This window comes from Periplaneta americana, chromosome 17, assembly GCF_040183065.1.
Source record: "Periplaneta americana isolate PAMFEO1 chromosome 17, P.americana_PAMFEO1_priV1, whole genome shotgun sequence".
Taxonomy (NCBI): domain Eukaryota; kingdom Metazoa; phylum Arthropoda; class Insecta; order Blattodea; family Blattidae; genus Periplaneta; species Periplaneta americana.
In genome coordinates, this window is record NC_091133.1 from 134,336,101 (window position 1) to 134,356,251 (window position 20,151).

Sequence of the window (20,151 nt, forward strand, 5' to 3'; positions counted from 1 at the left end):
CTCACAATTGGACAAAAATTACAAGGTACCACAACAAGACTTATTAGAACTTAAATATCTGATAAAAGTATTTAAAAAACACTGCTAATAATATTTTTTAGAATTCACTTTTTAGTTTAAATTAAATTTTCGAAAATTTGAAAATTTTCACGCATTATTTCATAACTCCACAACGATTAGAGATAGAATTCTGAAATTTTGTACACTGATTTAACGTCCATTTATGCAAAATGTAGACTACAATGATGCCCATTTCTTTGAAAATAGAAAAATTAGGTCACAGAATTTTATCTAAATTTTAATATATTTTATATAGGACAAATAAAAAAATAATTGTATTAAAATAAACAACTCTACATGTCTGAGAGTAGTCTGCTTTTCAGAAATAAGTGTTTATTACATGCAGGAAAAATATTAAAGATGTCAGAGAGATCATAGCAATGTTATGGTTACCAAATGATATAGATAACTGCAGAATTTTTTTTTTTCATATATTGACAAAACTGGTTTCAAAAATATTATTAGTAACCTTTTTTTATACTGTTATCAGATATTTAAGTTCTAATAAGTCTTGTTGTGGTACCTTGTAATTTTTGTCCAATTGTGAGTTCATTTTCTTATAAAATTTTAGAAATTTAGAGCCTGCATTTTCTGATAATATTAGTGGTCGTTCACGTACATATACCCTTAACGAATGTTAGATTTGTCTCGCTCTCTTTGTACGTAGACTGCTCTGGGATGTAAAAGGTAGATCACATTGAGCCATGCAGATGTTATTGTGGTAGCTGTTAGGGTACGTCCATTTTCAACTTTCTCACCTTCAAAATATTCTAGAGCTGCTTCAGTGAACCAGCGAAACCTGGATTGAGACTAATGGCCAACAGGCTTGGGGCGCTCATATTCAGTTTTTCTTAGCCCGAACTCTCTTTTAAGGGCGCGTTTTCGCTTAGCTTCAAAGTTCCTCCCCCCATTTCCCTCTCTTTCAATTCAATTCAGCAATCCAGGCATTACAGTTGAATATCGTTAAGAACAACAACATGCAGCGTGAAACTGCAACCATTAGGAGCCTGAAAGTACTACAGAGTGGACAAATTATTAGACTAAAGTAATTATATATGCAACAAAGCTGTATTTATCGGTATAAATAATGAACAAAAATGCATTTTGCAGAGATACAATGAACAGAAAATTGAGTCTTGAGGTTACTAATATTTTGTGAACATTCCCATATTCTTTTTTAACACGTTGATTTTGTCAGGGATGCTGGAAACCAAAGTTTGACACTTTCTTTGAATATCAGCATCATTTAGCCAGATATCAGACAGTGCTTAAATGAGTCCATGTTTTGTTGTAAGCCTCTTTTTGTTCACTTTCTTCTTCATTATAGATCACAGATTTTCAATTTCGTTCATGTCCGGTCTTCTTGCAGGCCACGGGAGAATATCTTCTGCAGCATATAATTAAAACACCAGTAGTACCAACATAGCCAGAAAAAATATACTTAACCGTTGGAAAAATATACCAGAAGATGTAAACCATCATATTTACAACAATAGAGACTCTGTGAATTATACTGATAGTTGATGTGACGAATTATATTATGTTTCCAAGAAAAACGTTTTAGTCTAATAATTTGTCCACGTCTGTATTTTGTTAAAAATAATTTTCTATCTTGCAATTATTTCTTAATGAAATAATAATACATCTATTCGGATTAATTAAAATGCATTATGTATGAACAGCTTCTTTTTTAGATATACATTTTGAGTTTAAAGCATAAACGTTAAAATACAATTATGGCCTTTACTTGTTATTTTGTAAAAGGTAAAAAAAAGGTAAAGGTATCCCCGTAACATGCCATGAAGGCACTTGGGGGGGGGGCATGGAGGTAGAGCCCCATGCTTTCCATGACCTCGGCACTAGAATGAGGTGGTGTGGTCGGCACCACGCTCTGACCGCCTTTTACCCCCGGGAAAGATCCGGTACTCAATTTTATAGGAGGCTGAGTGAACCTCGGGGCCGTTCTGAAAGTTTGGCAACGAGAAAAAATCCTGTCACGACCTGGGATCGAACCCTGAACCTTCCAGTCCGTAGCCAGCTGCTCTACCAACTGTGCTACCCGGCCACCCACTTGTTATTTTGTTTTGTAATTAATTGTAATTCCATGCATTTTTGCATTTGTGTGATGCAAGTTGTTTTTAAGAGACAAGGCATTGGGGACCGAGTCACAGGGATATAACTCTTCCATAAAAATGGCGGAAATGACATCTCAGCATGCTGATTTGATATGGCATGTATAAGCCTCTCCTAAGTGGTGACGAGGGGATATGGTCGGCGGAGTTGTGTGACAATCCCCAGGACTTCATCCCACTCTATTTCTACTACTGCAAATGCATCCTACAGATTCAAAATCCTCTGTATCCACTTCCACAAATTAAAGAATTTTGACAGTAATTGGTGGCAAATGAGTGAATTTTCAATCTAACAGCGACTTTTAACAAACCTTTTGCTTGAAATTCAGTGACTTTTTGAATTCAAACTATATAAATATTAGAATTCATTCTTAGCGAGCAATATGTGAGCGTGCCTCAATGATGAACAAAATGATCTTTAAGGAGTTTTGAATCTAGGGGATTCTAATGTTAGATGACTTGAGGAGGTAGTGGAGAGTAGGCCTATTAGTGGAATGATAGAGAAAAACGGGAGTACCCCGAGGAAAACCTGTGCAACGTCTGCTTTTTTGCATCACGACCTGGCCGGGGATCGAACCTGTCCCGACCTGGATGGAAGGCAATCGCACTAGCACTTGATTCACAGTTGCGGCGGAAAAACTGTATCACTCAACACTGAAACGAATACGACCCGTTTAGTTGAAGAGTCTGAATGAATGTTGCACAATGTCACAGCGCCTCAGAACTGATAGGGGCAATCAGACACTTGTCTATCTTCAAGTTAGTCAGCATGTGGCGTGATTCTGCCGCATGAGTCATATGATACTTGGAGGTTATCCCACCTTCATTCTTTCTACGCACATAACAAAACAGCTCTGCAGGACCGAAAGAAAAAAAGAAACCGAAAAATTGAGCTTGTTACATCAAAAAGATTAAAAATATATGTTTTAATCAAATTTTAAAAAGTATGTATTTATATATTCAGTTTTCAAAAATTACAAAAAGAATAATACTTATTATTCATTGTTCGATACACTCTTTTATCACTTATAATCACTGAATAACTTTATGATGTCTATACTGTGTTAACTTTTGAAATTTACTTGGCTGACTAGTTTCGAAGTGGTATCCTTCATTGACCGAATATTTAGTGTTTACATCGGTGACAGTTGGTCCGAAATTTATACCTGAATTTCAGGCCTTTAGTTGCACGTAGATAAGTATTTGTTTGCCTTAAAGTCCATTCCAGGTGATAAGCAAGGAATATATACAATAAAGCATTTGTAGTCTTTTGTTTTGTGTTCAATGGTCAACCGGCCCTTAATTTTCGAACGACCTTCTTAGAAACTGGAAAGATGGAAAGTGGAGAGGAGCGAGCTCGCGTCCTCCTAAGTTGTCTCGAAACTGACGGACACGTGTCACTGCAAGAATCAGAAGAGGATTGACCTAATAACAATTTCAAAAAGGACTACACATTGAAGGTTACATAACAAAATTATGTACAGATCAAGAGGCGAGACCTGGCATATGGGCTACGCGATAGGGGATGCGATGTGAGATCAGAAACGAAAGTTATTTATTTTTTTTTTTTTTAGGTTTGGTTAATATAGACGTATCTATCGACACGGAAATTAAATTCAGACTAAAACCTTACCTCCATACCCACTGAGTGCTGCTGACCCGGAGTTGCGTTCGGGCTTGGGTTGGATCCCCCTTTGGTCTCATTGAATGGTTTCTTCCGAGGTTTTCCCCAGCCGTGGGACTGAAGCCGGATGGTCTATGGCGAGTCCTCGGCATCACTTCATTTCCCGCTTTGATATGATTACCTGGTTGGGTTTTTCCGAGGTTTTCCCCAACCGAAAGGCAAATGCCGGGTAATCTTTTGGCGAATCCTCGGACCTCACCTCATTGTAGAAAATTACTACATTGTAAAACTGTAAAAATTGTAAAATATTGTAAAAATTTCTAAAATTGTAATTGTAATATTGTAAAATTTTGACTTCTTCCACATCTTAAAGCTTCATTGCTCATCTAAGATCTATGGAAGATAATGAATGAATGAATGAAATACGAGGTCAAGGGTCTCTGCAGTGAACTATCTCGCATATGGATTTGGATGGGGATGGCCCAGGTTAAATAAATGTGGTGCGGCATGCCTGGAAGTTGTCGCAGAAGGTAGATACGTCGCAGTGTGATACCTGTTTTTCTAATTTAAAACGTATTAGTATACTCATTTTTTCTTTTCTTTTTTTGCTCTTATTGTGATAGAATGCTAGAAGATGAATTCATAACACCTTGATTTATGAAAAGGAATTCTGGCCAATTAATATTCATATATGATATGATATGATATATTTCGTCACAGCACTTCTTTACATGTAATGGTGTACCTCACATTTCTGTATCCGGTGCCACCATTTACATATTATTACAATAACACATTATTTCCAGTACACGTCTACACCAATACTCCCAATTACACTATGTACCTTTTTTGTTACTTGGTCAAACTCCCCTTCAGTATTTCTCCCACATTTCATTTGCTATTCTCTATTTGTTCATTAATCCTAATATATCTAATATTATATACTCCTTTCACTCCCCCTTTTTCCTCTAACTACTATTCAGTAAAATCTCAATTTCAATTTTTCTCTATAAATTATCATATTGAATTATTTGACCTATTTGTTCTTTGACCTTTTCTCCTATCTTTCTCTTATATTCATTTACTGTTCCAACGTTCAAATGTCAGTACTGTTTTATATGCTGTCACTTGTTCACTTCTCTTACCCCTTTTTCACTGATTTCACTCATTCCTATTTGCGCTCACTTTCACTTTCTCACTGTTCCGCTTACACCTAATCCATTGCCACTGTTCTCACTTCCTATAAATACTTATATTTTATTTTACACATCTGCTTATACACTTTCTCTCTCCCCTGTACTTCTCGATCTTTTACAGTTTCACTTTACTTGCATTTTTTGGTCACATCCCCTCATTTTTGAATCATATCTAATACCACTGCTATATCATCAGCTGTCGCAGGTTCTGACCTTTCTTTACAGTTCGTCTCTGCCTTATTTCTAATATTATATATATCCTCTTCAGAGAATGAAATTTGGCCTGTAATAAGTTAAACGGGGACGAAATGTGTAATGATAATAATGAGAATCTTGAGAGTGTGACAAAATTATTTATCTGATCTTGCCACTCCCGTCAGCAAGGTGGATCTGCATAAATCTCGCTGTGACACTGATCTATCGGATGATAGAAAAGCACTTGGAAACAGTTTGATGGGAGTTTTCTGAGGCCGCTGACTCTGAATAGTATAATTTGAAATGGTTTGGGGCCAGCCTGCTCGTTAGCAGTGCAGGGGGCTGATTGGCAGGCAGGTCTTCGTGTCGCGTGCAGCACTATCTCTGATTATCTATCGATTCCCTCTCACCTCCGATGGCGGACCAGTTAAGTGAAGGGGACATTAGCAACACGGCTCAGACACAACACGGCATTTTTCTCCCCTCTTCTTCGTACTTCTTTCTCGGCAGAAGTAACATGTATTCCTTGTTTTTTCTCCGTCTGGACATTCTCCCCGGGGAAATTTTTATGTATTAGTTTTGTGGAAGGTTCTTTAAAAGACGCTCCGTCGTTGACCAGCCGCTGCTATGCTACAAACTTCTTTCCTGAGGTCTAAATCCACGGCTTGAGCCTACACATTTGCACCGAAGCCATTAATCTTTCCGTTAGGGACGCGATACTTGAAGCCTGGTAATTATTTTTCATAGATAGACCGGTCCCCAACGTCCAAGACAACTGGGTACGTCGATCTGTCTATACCTAACAAACCAATAATATTTTATGGCTCGTTTATTCTAAAAAGTTTTCCTCTACAGTCGGAGAAATGGAGCTTCCTGCTGAAAGCGCAGAGGTCCCGGGTTCTTTTCCCTGCAAGAACTGAGCGGATGTCCCTTGTCTTTTGTTTATCCTACGTTGTCTCCAGCCGTGGTCTGAATAGTTTGGTTACGAATCCGAATGCACAGCAGGCCTTCCATGCCCAAGGTTGCGGGTTCGATCCCGGGCCAGGTCGATGACATTTAAGTGTACTTAAATGCGACAGGCTCATGTCAGTAGATTTACTGGTATGTAAAAGAACTCCTGCGGGACAAAATTCCGGCACATCCGGTGACGCTGATATAACCTCTGCAGTTGCTAGCGTCGTTAAATAAAACATAACATCCGAATGCACATATTCAAGGATGGAGCTGCACTTATGAGAAAGGAATTAAAATAGTGGAAAATTATAATTACCAAAGAGTGGGTTGAACTGGTGCTGAAGTGATGAAAAGGGCGGAAAAGGAAACTATGAAGCAAAAAAAAAAAGAGACCTAGAAAAAAAGCAATGAATGATGGATGGTCAGAGCAACTTCGAAAGATATCAACATTAAAAACATACATACATACTATACATACATGAATTGAATTGAATTGAATTGAATGGAGAGGGCCACTATGGCCCAGTACTGCTATCTTGTGCAGATCTATTGCGCTAGCCCTCTGGTGACGCATTCCCAAACCCAGACTGGCCGACCACACTCAGGTTCTCTGATCCAGGTTTCGAGCAGCCAGATCTACACGTCCCTAGGCCAACCCCTCCATGCGTCCCCGGCCGGCGTTTGGGGAATGCTACGGAATGATGAAAAAATCCCAGACCTGACCGGGAATCGAACCCGGGCCGCCTGCGTGACAGTCTGAAGACCTGACCATTCAGCCACCGCATAGGTTACATACATGCATACATTTATTATTTATTTTATTGGGTTTTTTACGACGCTGTATCAACATCTAGGTTATTTAGCGCGTGAATGATATGAAGGTGATAATTCCGGTGAAATGAGTCCGGAGTCCAGCACCGAAAGTTACCCAGCATTTGCTCGTATTGGGTTGAGGGAAAACCCCGGAAAAAACCTCAACCAGGTAACTGGCCCCGACAGGTATTCGAACCCGGGCCACCTGGTTTCGCGGCCACAGGTGTGGACCATACATACATTCATACATACATACATTTTTTAAATTTTATTTTTATTTTATTGGGTTACTTTACGACGCTGTATGAACATCTCAGGTTATTTAGCATCTGAATGATATGAAGGTGATAATGCCGGTGAAATGAGTCCGGAGTCCAGCACCGAAAGTTACCCAGCATTTGCTCGTATTGGGTTGAGGGAAAACCCCGGAAAAAACCTCAACCAGGTAACTGGCCCCGACAGGGATTCGAACCCGGGCCACCTGGTTTCGCGGCCAGACGCGCTGACCGTTACTCCACAGGTGTGGACCATACGTACATACATACGTACGTACGTGCATACATACATACATACATTCAGACAGTATTTGCTTTTAATTTATACTCAGTCGGGTGTCAAATACTACGCTTTCCTTTGAAGAGATAAGATAAGAGTTTGTTTATTGATTAGACCTTTTGATAGGATGAGAGTCAGACGAAACTAGAACACGGGAATTTCAAGTAATTTTGGAAGAGAAAATCGTGCAATTTGTAAGGGATTTTTCTTTGTGGAGATAAAGTTTAATATTTAGGCCTAAGGCTCTATACTTCAGTGAACCACGGCAGTATTTTCGTAAAATACGAGTATTTCCCTGGTTAAAAAATCGATTTTCACTTCCAAAGTCATCTGAACTTCCAGTGTTCATCATAAACAATTTTGGACGGAGTCGGTAAAACTGTGGCAACTCAGATCTCTATATTAGGTCTAGTATAAAAATCCTCTTGAAAGAATTCCGCTATCTAGCTAGTTGCTTTTACCTTTGCTGTAGTTTGCAATAACAGTTACTATACTTACTCTGTGCTCGATACAAGTGCCAAACACTGACTGAAGGTGAAGCGGCCTAAGCCACCAATTACTGCAGCAGGCTTAGGGGAGGCGTAGTCCGCACTGTACCTAACAAATTTTCTGGAGATGAAAGGAAACAAGGTTCTGTGTAGAGACTCGAAGCCGGGGATTTCTTCACAGAAGATGGAAGAGACGGAGGGAGGAATCGACCGATGAAACATGGTCTCTGAGGAGGAAGGCGCGATTCTGCCCCCAATCTTGTGCACTCAGTCCCCTTGGCTTAGTTATGTAGGAAGATGGAAATTATCGTTCACCTCTCTGCCACGAGTCCGCGAAGAAAACAGCGCTTTCAGCCGGCGCACAACATGTCGGGCGACACCAGTTTCTGTCATTTGCAGCTATAGAAATTGTTCATTTCAACTCTTTTTTTTTAATGTCAGAAATGTACTCATTTTTACTCTTTCTCTTATTGTTCAAGAATTGCCTAATCCAATATAATATAGTATATTATTATTACCATATATAATTTAATTAATCAATATCTGATTTAATGTACAATATTATTGGTCCTTCAGCATAACGTAGGTAATTGCTAAAATTGGTTCTGTCATTTTTACATTATTAAATACAAGCTGGGCTGTCTTTCACCGTTACCTGGATATTGTCCTCCTCTCCTAGTCTCTTAAGGGTCGTATACCCTTTTAAGTCCCAGCCTGTACGGAGGTTGCGGGTTCGATCCCGGGCGAGGTCAATGGCATTTAAGTGTGCTTAAATGCGACAGGCTCATGTCAGTAGATTTACTGGCATGTAGAAGAACTCCTGCGGGACAAAATTCCGGCACATCCGGCGATGCTGATATAAGCGTCGTTAAATAAAACGTAACATTAACATTCCCCTGTACGGCCCTCATCAAAACAACCTTCCTATATCCCGGGTTCTATGATCAAAACAACCTTCCTATATCCCGGGTTCTATGATCAAAACAACCTTCCTATATCCCCGGCTCTATGATCGAAACCTTCTTACGTTTCATCCATTTGAATATTTTATAATCCTGAAGTGTGTAGTGTTCACTTTAGAGGGAAGTATCACTACTGTCCAATATGATGGCAACACTGTGTCTTGTTCAACATGGACTGATGGTCTTTGAAAATGTAATTCATTCAGCTGTCTTAATAGTGTGACCAAATGCCCAGATAAGAAGCTGTATCAATCATGGCGTAAAGAAAATACAAATACTTCTTTTGACTTCTGAATAGGCTACATGAATAATCACTCAGAAATACGACAGTACGTTTGGATTGCCATTTTTCAAGCATGGAGTTCTGGAAACGACGACCATTTTATGTATCAGAACAAAAGTAAGGAAAAGAAATGAAGGTTAAGATGAACCATCCTTCATTGAACTGCTGTTAAAGTAAGAAAATACATAAATCAATAGAGAGCTTATTACTGTTCTATATGGAAGCCATACGCCATCCTGGCATATCAAATATTAGTCTAGGATTTTCACTATAGAATGCCACTTTCAATGTTATGATGATTGTAAGTAGAGCTTGAACTTTTATGGCCTATAAATTATATAAAAAAGTCCTAAAATGACGTATTTATCCTTCGAAACTGCCCTATAGGCCTAAACTAAAAAAAGACCTATAGGCCTAAATAAACTTCAGGCCTATATTGTGAATTTGGCATATTAAGAAAAGACGGTTTGGTTGTTTAATATTGAGACCAGTCATAATCGTACTTTAATACCAACTTTGAAATATACTGTATTATTTTATTTTATTATCCTACATATCTTATTTTACATCAATTTTATCTAAATAATTATACATAATTCATTTTACGTAGGCCTACTATATCGTCCATTGATTAGTCTTTGTTAATTTCTGTTTTCATTTTTTGAGTTGCAGTAAGTTATACGCTGAACACCACATTTAAGTTTACAAAATTGAAACTTGGAGAACAATGCCTTTCTACTTCAACTGAAACAGTAGGGGCATCCGAAAATACACAATATCACTGGTCACTAAATCACTATAAATTTCTTGCCGTGAAATTGATTGTTCTCTAGTTAGGTCCTTAGAGCACATCACTGTACTGCATTTTTATTTGGTCTAAAACTTTTTCCATCTTTTCATTTATGATCTTGCCAATATGTCCAAAAATACTCTGCGATCACTTGTCCATCTAAGCAGGTTTAGCCGACGAATGTATATTGAAGGGGTGATTGGACTCATCCATTACATAGGGGTCAACGTTAAAGTGGCATTATTGAATGTATAGAAGAACTGTTAAAAATATGTACAAAGCAATGGTCATTGATGGCCAAAATGTGTACAGAAAATAAGAAAGGAAATAAAAAGGAAAATTATGGTTTAATAGGGATTTCTCACCAAAATTCAACGACGATTTTTAAAAAAATTATCCAATAAAAGAAAAATGCTCTTGAGGAAAAAATGCAAAAAAAGAAATGAAGAAATATCTTAAAACACTTCATTATCATAAAACATGTGAACACTGAAGCAGGTGTGTTTCTGTCTTACCAGAAATAAAGATTAAATTTCATGAAAATTCTGGCCCTATCTATATATATGCGCATCTATTTGATTTTTGAATTCGTAAGCCCAAGTTACTAGTGAAGCATTGATACCCCTGCCTGTATCGTGTGGTATGATAGCAGGCGTAAGCCCTGGCCCCGTGTTGGGTGAGACGTGAAACATAATGCCTAGAATAAACTGTGCGCTAAGTCCTTGATGGGAAGGGCTTCACAGCTTGGGGTGCGAGCAGCCTGGCAGAGCTTCGGCTTCTTTCCAGATAAATATGACTGCTGCGTTCATAACTGTTGGAGCTGACTCACAGTTCCAGATGTTGCGTGGTGTGCTGGTTTGAGGAGATAGAACTTCAAGAGTAGCTGAAACTTGTCCATGAATGAGACGACTTCAGACAAAGTTTAAAAGTCATTTCTCTTCGTTCCGTGCCAATATTTCAGAGGTGCAGCGGCACCCCTTTGCTCATAGGAATGGCTGTCTTGGTGTCTTGTATACATACTTACATAGCAGTAGGAGAGGATGAAGTACTGAATATAAACACAACTTCAAAACGTGACGGCATTAATGGAATAGATTGTACATACACACGAACCTATAAAGAGGGAGAGAGGGTTTACTGTGCTTAACATTTTACGTATATAATACAAGACAGAGAACAATCCGTTCATAAAGACACTTGCACCACAGTCAAAATGCAGTAAACATTACCACGGAACAAACCACAGAATCAAGGGATTCATACTATTAGAATGGGTACAAATGCACAATATAATGGGTACAAATTTTTCAACAATATAGTGGATACAAATGTTTCAACAATATGAGTACAAATGCTTCAACAATATAGTGGATACAAATGTTTCAACAATATGAATACAAATGCTTCAACAATATAGTGGGTACAAATGTTTCAACAATATAATGGGTACAAATGCTTCAACAATATAGTGGGTACAAATGTTTCAACAATATGAATACAAATGCTTCAACAATATAGTGGATACAAATGTTTCAACAATATAATGGGTACAAATGCTTCAACAATATAGTGGGTACAAATGTTTCAACAATATAATGGGTACAAATGCTTCAACAATATAGTGGGTACAAATGTTTCAACAATATAATGGGTACAAATGTTTCAACAATATAATGGGTACAAATGCTTCAACAATATAGTGGGTACAAATGTTTCAACAATATAATGGGTACAAATGCTTCAACAATATAGTGGGTACAAATGTTTCAACAATATGAGTACAAATGCTTCAACAATATAGTGAGTACAAATGTTTGAACAATATAATGGGTACAAATGCTTCAAATATAATGGGTACAAATGCTTCAACAATATAATGGGTACAAATGTGTGAAATATAATAGGTACAAATGTTTCAACATTATAATGGGTACAAATGCTTCAAGAAAATGATTGTGCAACTTTTGCATGTTCTTCATATTGAGTAAAGCGAATTTTATCCCCGGAGGGGGGGGGGTAATTATACTACAGTATATCGGTAGGGAGGGGATGGAACCAATACCGAAAGAAACACATAAACGGAGAAATGTGAGGTACACCATTACATGTAAAGAAATGCTGTGACGTATATATATATATATATATATATATATATATATATACACGCATACATACGAAAAATGGCACATTAATAATAATTAAAGGTGTGCATTGTTCGTGTTAGCGCTTGTTCTGAGAAAAAGCAATCCTCAGCGACCTGTAAGGACCAAACATTTGCTTATCTGGGAGATGCGATAGAAGATAGTGTGAAGGAGACAGGGATGTTCTGGCAGAGAAGGGCAATGAGCCGTGTAGAATTGGTCGCGGCAGTTGGAGTCATCTTCAGTCTCGCCAAGGCGAAGTAATACCCGGGTGGTCCCAGGAGGGGCGGCGGAGGAAGAAGGACGATATTGCAGCTAGTTACGAGCCACCGGCTCTCTTCGGGTGAAAGGTTTCTCCATTACTGTGTACAGGGCACACGTTAGAGGTGAGTTGCGGTGTCACTTGATACTGTACTTTTCTTTATTTCTATATTTTGCTGTAAGTACACGTTTCCGAGTGATGTAAGGGGTTGTTGGACAATAACTTTATTTAGGTCAAAATTACATAAATTCTTACTTAACAGATTAATTGCTGATTAATATTTGTTATTTATAATGAATCTAACATCTGTCCATTCTTATTATTGTCATTAATTTCTCTAAATATATTTACAAAACCTCTAATGGCAATTACATTAATATTCTCATTACAGAAATATATTTTAGATTTATATATATTTATATATTTTTTTCTCCCTGTAACATAGTCCTAGTAAGCTTATATTAAATTAGTTTTCATCATTTTACTAGCTATCTCAAATATTAAATTAATTATAATTGATTGAATTAAATTAGCTCATAAATTAAGTTACTACTTTACCTTATAGGTTTATCTAAATTTAAATAAATATGTAGTCTACTAGTCGTTAAAACTGAAGAATATTGCTTGAGAACCTTTTAAGTGTAGAGTAAATATTCGTAATTTAAATATGTATTGTATTGATAAAGGCTGGTTCAGTGGAAGAGAAGGCCTTATGGCCTTAACTCTGCCAGCGAAAGTAAAACATTATTATTATTATTATTATTATTATTATTATTATTATTATTATTATTATTTCCGGATTTGCGCAGCATGTACATAAAAAATATAAAGAAGTTTCTTTGGGATGCCATCTATCAGTTTATAACCTTCGTTCTTGTTAATAATTTAATGTTGTTCCTAATTGGAGTTTTGAAGGTAATTTATCCGCAAGAAAACGTTTACGTAATATTATTATTATTATTATTATTATTATTATTATTATTATTATTATTATTATTATTATTATTTTCACTGAAACATAACACTCGGTGTTGTAGCTTGTAGGCACGAGCCTACTAAAAATATGGATTAGCCTACCCAACAAATTTAATTTATACAGATTTTAATGTTTTGCCTATTGAATAAATTTATAAATACAGTTTACTAACTTACTACCACAGAAATCAAATAAAACATAAATCTAATGGACATGAATATCGTACTCGAAGACAAAAGACTACTTTCTCATTAACTGAGCCTGAATGTCATACAAGTGCAGCTCTTAAACATGGTGCTAGTTTCGGCCCAAGACTTTATAATAAAATTACAAACCATTTTCCAAATTTGAAATATTTTAAAATTGAAGCTTTGAAAAAAGAAATTTGTAAAATTATCTATGATATATAATATTAACAAATGTATTTTTTTACCTTTTATTTCTGTCGACTGTATTCATGTTGTTATTGAATATCACTGGCTTCTGTCGGATTGTCAATTTATATTAAATGTGTATTTTTCTCTCTTTTTCTCTTTCTTCTTTATTCTTGCTCTTGTGTGTTATTTATAGGTTTGAATTAAGTTACTTACTGTATTTAGTAAACTGTCCTTGTAAATGTTACGTTATATTATTGACTGCGACCACACCGTACACGAGCCTGGCTCTTACGGTAGTGGCTAGAAACATTTTTGTTTTATAAATGTAATTTGTACTCACTAGCTAGCTAGTTAAATAAATAAATAAAATAAATATTAATTCCTTCCATATTAATTCTACGAGTATACGAGTTTCTTTGCAGCAGCGCTTCTTCGTCTTCTTTGAGCCTAAATGGACTTTTAATTATTTTTCCATAACATTCATATTTCGCTATATTTACAATTCATTAAGGGCGTGCGTGTCATTGACCGTAGAATTAAATATAACTATTATGATAGAAAAAAAATATTTTTCTGTAATTTTTCTATCAAAGCCTATACAAGCTTGAAAAGTTAAGTCATGTGCTACTTTAGGCATATATTAAGGATTTAGAGTTAAATTAATTTTTTTCTACGATAGTGCGTAATGTTGCATTTTACCTACTGTTATCAGTGTCTAAAGTGAGTCTTTAAAACACTAGTGCCTAAAAAAGTAAGTAATCATCTTAGGGATTGCTATGCATTTTACGCACTTCCAAAAAAATGCAATATTCAATGTACAAATTCCAATCAGTACGAAATTGATGCATTACCTTGATCTATCATAACGTAAATATTAGACGAAACACAAATAAGTAACAAATTTAACATTAATATTTACATTTTAGCCCTTATTATTCTAAGGTTACGTGGGTAGTAGTCATTGCTTGCATTGTATGATTCCAATCCATGGTTACTTGCTTATTTATGGTTCTGACTTCAGAACTGTAATTTAGGAACGTGTCCAGAAAGCTGTGTTAGAATCAGTAACTTGTTAACAGAAATTCCTGGAAAGAAGTAGGCACATTTACAATGGAAAAGTTAAAGAAATTCACATGTTACAATAACAGAAAGCAGTTGAGTTATCATTCACAATGAAAATTTGACGTTATCACAAGGCCATGAAATATATCCGTAACCAGGTGACTACAATCACAGAGAAGAATCACCTGAAAGTGCAGTCGAATATTTCATGTTCGTCTAGAAGAATCGGAAATGTGAGATATTTGTCTACATAATAGAACATACGGCTGATCATTACAAATTAGTATTCAGACTAGACATGTTAATATAATAATAATAATAATAATAATAATAATAATAATAATAATAATAATGGTTTATTTTAACTGCCAGAGTTAAGGCCATTCGGCCTTCTCTTCCACTCAACCAGTATGATAGAAAATTACTACATTGCTATGAATATAACATAATTAATACAATACAGTACAAAACAGTACAATACAATACAATAGAATACATAATTAATATAATACAATGACAGTTCTTTTTATATCCACAACCCCAATAAAATAATTATGTAATAATAATAATAATAATAATAATAATAATAATAATAATAATAATAATAGTCATACCTAAATTAAATTAAATTATTAAACTCGATCACAATTATAACTTGAATTTGACTGCACCCGTAAGAAATCGTTTAGCCTTTTCTTGAAAGTGGTTATTGTCTGGCAGCCCCTAATCTTCTGAAGTAGAGAATTCCATTCACAGGGGACTGAGACAGTAAAAGAGGATGAATAGTGGGATGTTCTATGGGCAGGAACTGCTAGGATCTGGCTCTCCTGTGACCTGGTGTTTAGATTGTGATTGGAGGATAAGTAGTTAAACCGGGAACGAATATAGTTTGGAATAGAAGTGTGGAGAACTCGAAACAGAAGAGACAGCGAATGAAGTGTTCTACGGTTATTAAGTTGCAGCCAGGATAAAGATTTGAACGAGGGTGTAATATATAGGTTAGCTGACCTAATGTTGTCAATATGATAAAATATGGTAAATGAACAAAATACATAACATTGCTCTTCATGTTAATGGCGATTATCTTCCTTATACCTATTTCCTTTCAGCCAAATATCTTTATATGAATGATATATTTTGTCATACTGACAGCGATATGACTGGGGAAGGACTAATCTATTGTCAAACGATGTCATTTCATTTCGTTTCTTCCAGCGTTCTTTTTTATACGCAAACTGGTTAGTTCACTTTGATGTAAATCTATGATAGTTGAGTTTATGGATAATAGTGTCACCTATTGACGACTAGCGGAAGTATTTATAAGTAAGTTCATCCATTTTTATAAGCCTAGTCTTTTGTTTTGAAGTTTCCCGTGGTTAGAAAGTTCATTTACACAATAAGAAAATTCTGGGTCGGGTATCTTTGGACGCCAGTGCACTATCAATCGAGTGTCTCATGCAGGCTCAAGGTCCGGTGAAGTCCCACTAGGGTGCTATTTCATCCCCCGAGTAGCATACTACTCCTCCTTGCACTGATGCCATCTGCATGTCAGTCGCAATACTACATCCAGTTGTACTTTTCGGTAAAATCGCTTGAAATTATGGGTGTTCAAATGGATAGTGACGGTAAAATGAAGGGAAACGGGGGGACCCCGAGTAAAGCCCTCAGGAACGTTGGCTTTATCCACAAACATGACTCTGTCTTCGCCGGGATTTGACCCGGGGTCCTCGGTAACGTAAGCCAGCGCTACCAAGTGGCGCATGGAGAACTTACAGAATGTATGAACTTCAGCTTGCTTTGATCGGCTTGCATGAAGACGGTGACGAATTCTAGGAATCATTTAGATGAACTTTGCAAAATATCTAAGAAGTATTCGCACTAATTAAATTGTTGGACTGTCTCGTCAGGAACATAAATATCTTGTGGGAAGTTGCAAGTCATGTCAGAGGAGCACATGTTCTTGCAAGCAGCAACTGTAATTACGAAGTTCCTCAATAACTTCTTTCAAAAGTCATCTCGCATTCCTTATGTGGGTCGCATTACACTTTCCGAGCAAAAAACCAGCTATTCATTTTAATGACCTTTTAATTACGTCACAAGTTTGGTTTTCCGCTAATTAGCAAACATTAATTAATAGAAGTCATACTCTTGAATGCATATAAAATTACATGAAGCATAGTTATGTTCCACGTGAAGTTTCTTGTGGTACGAACTCTTTTTAATGCTTTCCTTTTTCTTTCCTGCAATGGAGTCTGTATGAGCGATACTGTAAGACTGTGCTGAACCAGCCTCGAATCTGAACGGGATTGGCAACAAAAAGGGAAATAGGCCTAAGAACTTGGAAAATGCAATATTGCAGATGGAAAACACGATAATTACCTCGGAAATATATATGATTTAGGTGAGTCTAAATGTGGCGATGACGAACAGATGAGAATGATAACATGATGAGAATGGTAAAGATGATAATGGCGCAGATGAGAATGATAAAGATGATGAAAATAGTGGAAATGATGAACATGGTGAAGTTGATGAGAATGGTGAAGATGACGAGAATGAGAAAGATAATAACGGTGCAGATGAGAATGGTGGAGAAGACGAGAATGGTGAAGATGATGAGAATAGTGGATATAACGACAATGATGAAGATAATGAGAATGGTGGAGATGACGAGAATGAGAAAGATAACGGTGCAGATGAGAATGGTGGAGAAGACGAGAATGGTGAAGATGATGAGAATGGTGGATATAACGACAATGATGAAGATAATGAGAATGGTGGAGATGACGAGAATGAGAAAGATAACGGTGCAGATGAGAATGGTGGAGAAGACGAGAATGGTGAAGATGATGAGAATGATGGATATAACGACAATGATAAAGATAATGAGAATGGTGGAGATGACGAGAATGAGAAAGACAATAACGGTGCATATGAGAATGGTGGAGAAGACGAGAATGGTGAAGATGATGAGAATGGTGGATATAACGACAATGATGAAGATAATGAGAATGGTGGAGATGACGAGAATGAGAAAGATAATAACGGTGCAGGTGAGAATGGTGGAGAAGACGAGAATGGTGAAGATGATGAGAATGGTGGATATAACGACAATGATAAAGATAATGAGAATGGTGAAGATGACGAGAATGAGAAAGATAACGGTGTAGATGAGAATGGTGGAGAAGACGAGAATGGTGAAGATGATGAGAATGGTGGATATAACGACAATGATAAAGATAATGAGAATGGTGAAGATGACGAGAATGATAAAGATAATAACGTTGCAGATGAGAATGGTGGAGAAGACGAGAATGGTGGATATAACGAGAAAAGTAAATATAATGAAAGTGGCAAAGATGATGTCAATGGGAAGATTATGAGAATGGCGAAGATAGTGAAAATGGTGAGGATGATAAGAATGGTGAAGATGACGAGAGTGGTAAAGGTGATGAAAATGGTAAAGATGAGGAGAATGGAAAAGATGATGATAATGGGGAAGATGACGAGAATGGCGAAGATGACGAAAATAGTAAAGATGATGACAATGGTAAAGATGATAATAATGCGGAAGATGACGAGAATGATGAAAATGACGAAAATGGTGAAGATGACGAAAATGGTAAAGAAGAGAATGATAAAGATGATGAGCATGGCGAAGATGACGAAAGTGGTAAAGATGATGAAAATTGTGAAGATGCTGAGAATAGTGATGACGAAAATGATGATAATGGTGAAGAGGATGAGAATGGAAAAAAAAATATATTGAAAATGGGTAAGATTAATGTTGGGAATAAATCGAGATGATGAAGAAAGACGTTTTAAAATTACAGTAACGAAATTGAAGAAGGCCACCGGTGTAGCTCAGTCGGCTAAGGCGCTTGTCTACCGATCCAGAGTTGCGCTCGGGCGCGGGTTCGATTCCCGCTTGGGCTGATTACCTGGTTGGGTTTTTTCCGAGGTTTTCTCCAATCTTAAGGCAAATGTCAGGTAATCTATGGCGAATCCTCGGCCTCATCTCGCTATCACCAATTTCATCGACGCTAAATAACCTCGTAGTTGATACAGCGTCATTAAATAACCTAGTTTTAAAAAAATTGAAGACGGAGATCAAGTTGCTGGTTACGATGCTGAAAGAGAGAAAAACGCTGATTGTGTTGTGGTGCTGCGGACAGCATTGTATCAAACGGAGGATTGTGTTTTCTTGTACATATCATATTAACCTCGCCATATGTAGAAACTTGTGCGGCCCATATGTTGGCGAAGTCTTGTGTGACCTGTACCTCCCATCCAGGGAGTCCCTGGGGATGGTGCGTTCCTCCTCTTCCTGTTGCAACCCGAGTGCAGATCCTTGTAGTGCTACAGTCACGCTGCATTACGGCTGCCAATAACGAGCGGCATTTGTCAGTACAGGACTGACCACCTTGTGTACTGCAGAAACTGCTGAGACAAACACGGTGGTAGCTTTCGGAATAATAGTGTATTAGGCAGAATAAATATGGGAAATGCCTGTTATTATTCGGTTGAATAGCTTTTGTCATCTATTCTGCTGTCAAAAAATCTGAAACTTAGAATTTATAAAACTGTTATTTTTTTATTGGGTTATTTTACGACGCTGTATCAAGATCTAGGTTATTTAGCGTCTGAATGATATGAAGGTGATAATGCCGGTGAAATGAGTCCGGGGTCCAACACCGAAAGTTACCCAGCATTTGCTCGTATTGGGTTGAGGGAAAACCCCGGAAAAAACCTCAACCAGGTAACTTGCTCCGACCGGGATTCGAACCCGGGCCACCTGGTTTCGCAACCAGGCGCGCTGACCGTTACTCCACAGTATATTACCGGTTGTTTGGTATGGTTGTGAAACTTGGACTCTTACTTTGAGAGAGGGACAGAGATTAAGGGTGTTTGAGAATAAGGTTCTTAGGAAAATATTTGAGGCTAAGAGGGATGAAGTTACAGGAGAATGGAGAAATGTAAACAACGCAGAATTTCACGCATTGTATTCTTCACCTGACATAATTAGGAACATTAGCCTAAATCCAGACGTTTGAGATGGGGAGGGCATGTAGCACGTATGGGCGAATCCAGAAATGCATATAGAGTGTTAGTTGAGAGGCCGGAGGGAAAAAGACCTTTAGGGAGGCCGAGACGTAAATGGGGGGATAATATTAAAATGGATTTGAGGGAGATGGGATATGATGGTAGAGAGTGGATTAATCTTTCACAGGATAGGGACCGATGGCGGGCTTATGTGATGGCGGCAATGAACCTTCGGGTT

General features: G+C 37.2%; 2 protein-coding genes across 3 annotated transcripts in view; both read left to right on the forward strand.

Annotated features, from left to right (window-relative positions):
* Positions 1–19,259, forward strand: part of LOC138692767 (uncharacterized) — a 64,159-nt gene extending 44,900 nt beyond the window's left edge. Inside the window, exon 2 of the mRNA XM_069815961.1 lies at positions 17,348–19,259. Within this exon, the coding sequence (XP_069672062.1) occupies positions 17,348–18,639 (1,292 nt within the window). The 3' untranslated portion in view covers positions 18,640–19,259. The remainder of the gene's footprint in view (positions 1–17,347) is intronic.
* LOC138692843 (discoidin domain-containing receptor 2-like) overlaps positions 1–20,151 on the forward strand; it is a 1,078,796-nt gene that overhangs the window by 508,471 nt on the left and 550,174 nt on the right. The gene's annotated exons all lie outside the window — the stretch shown is intronic.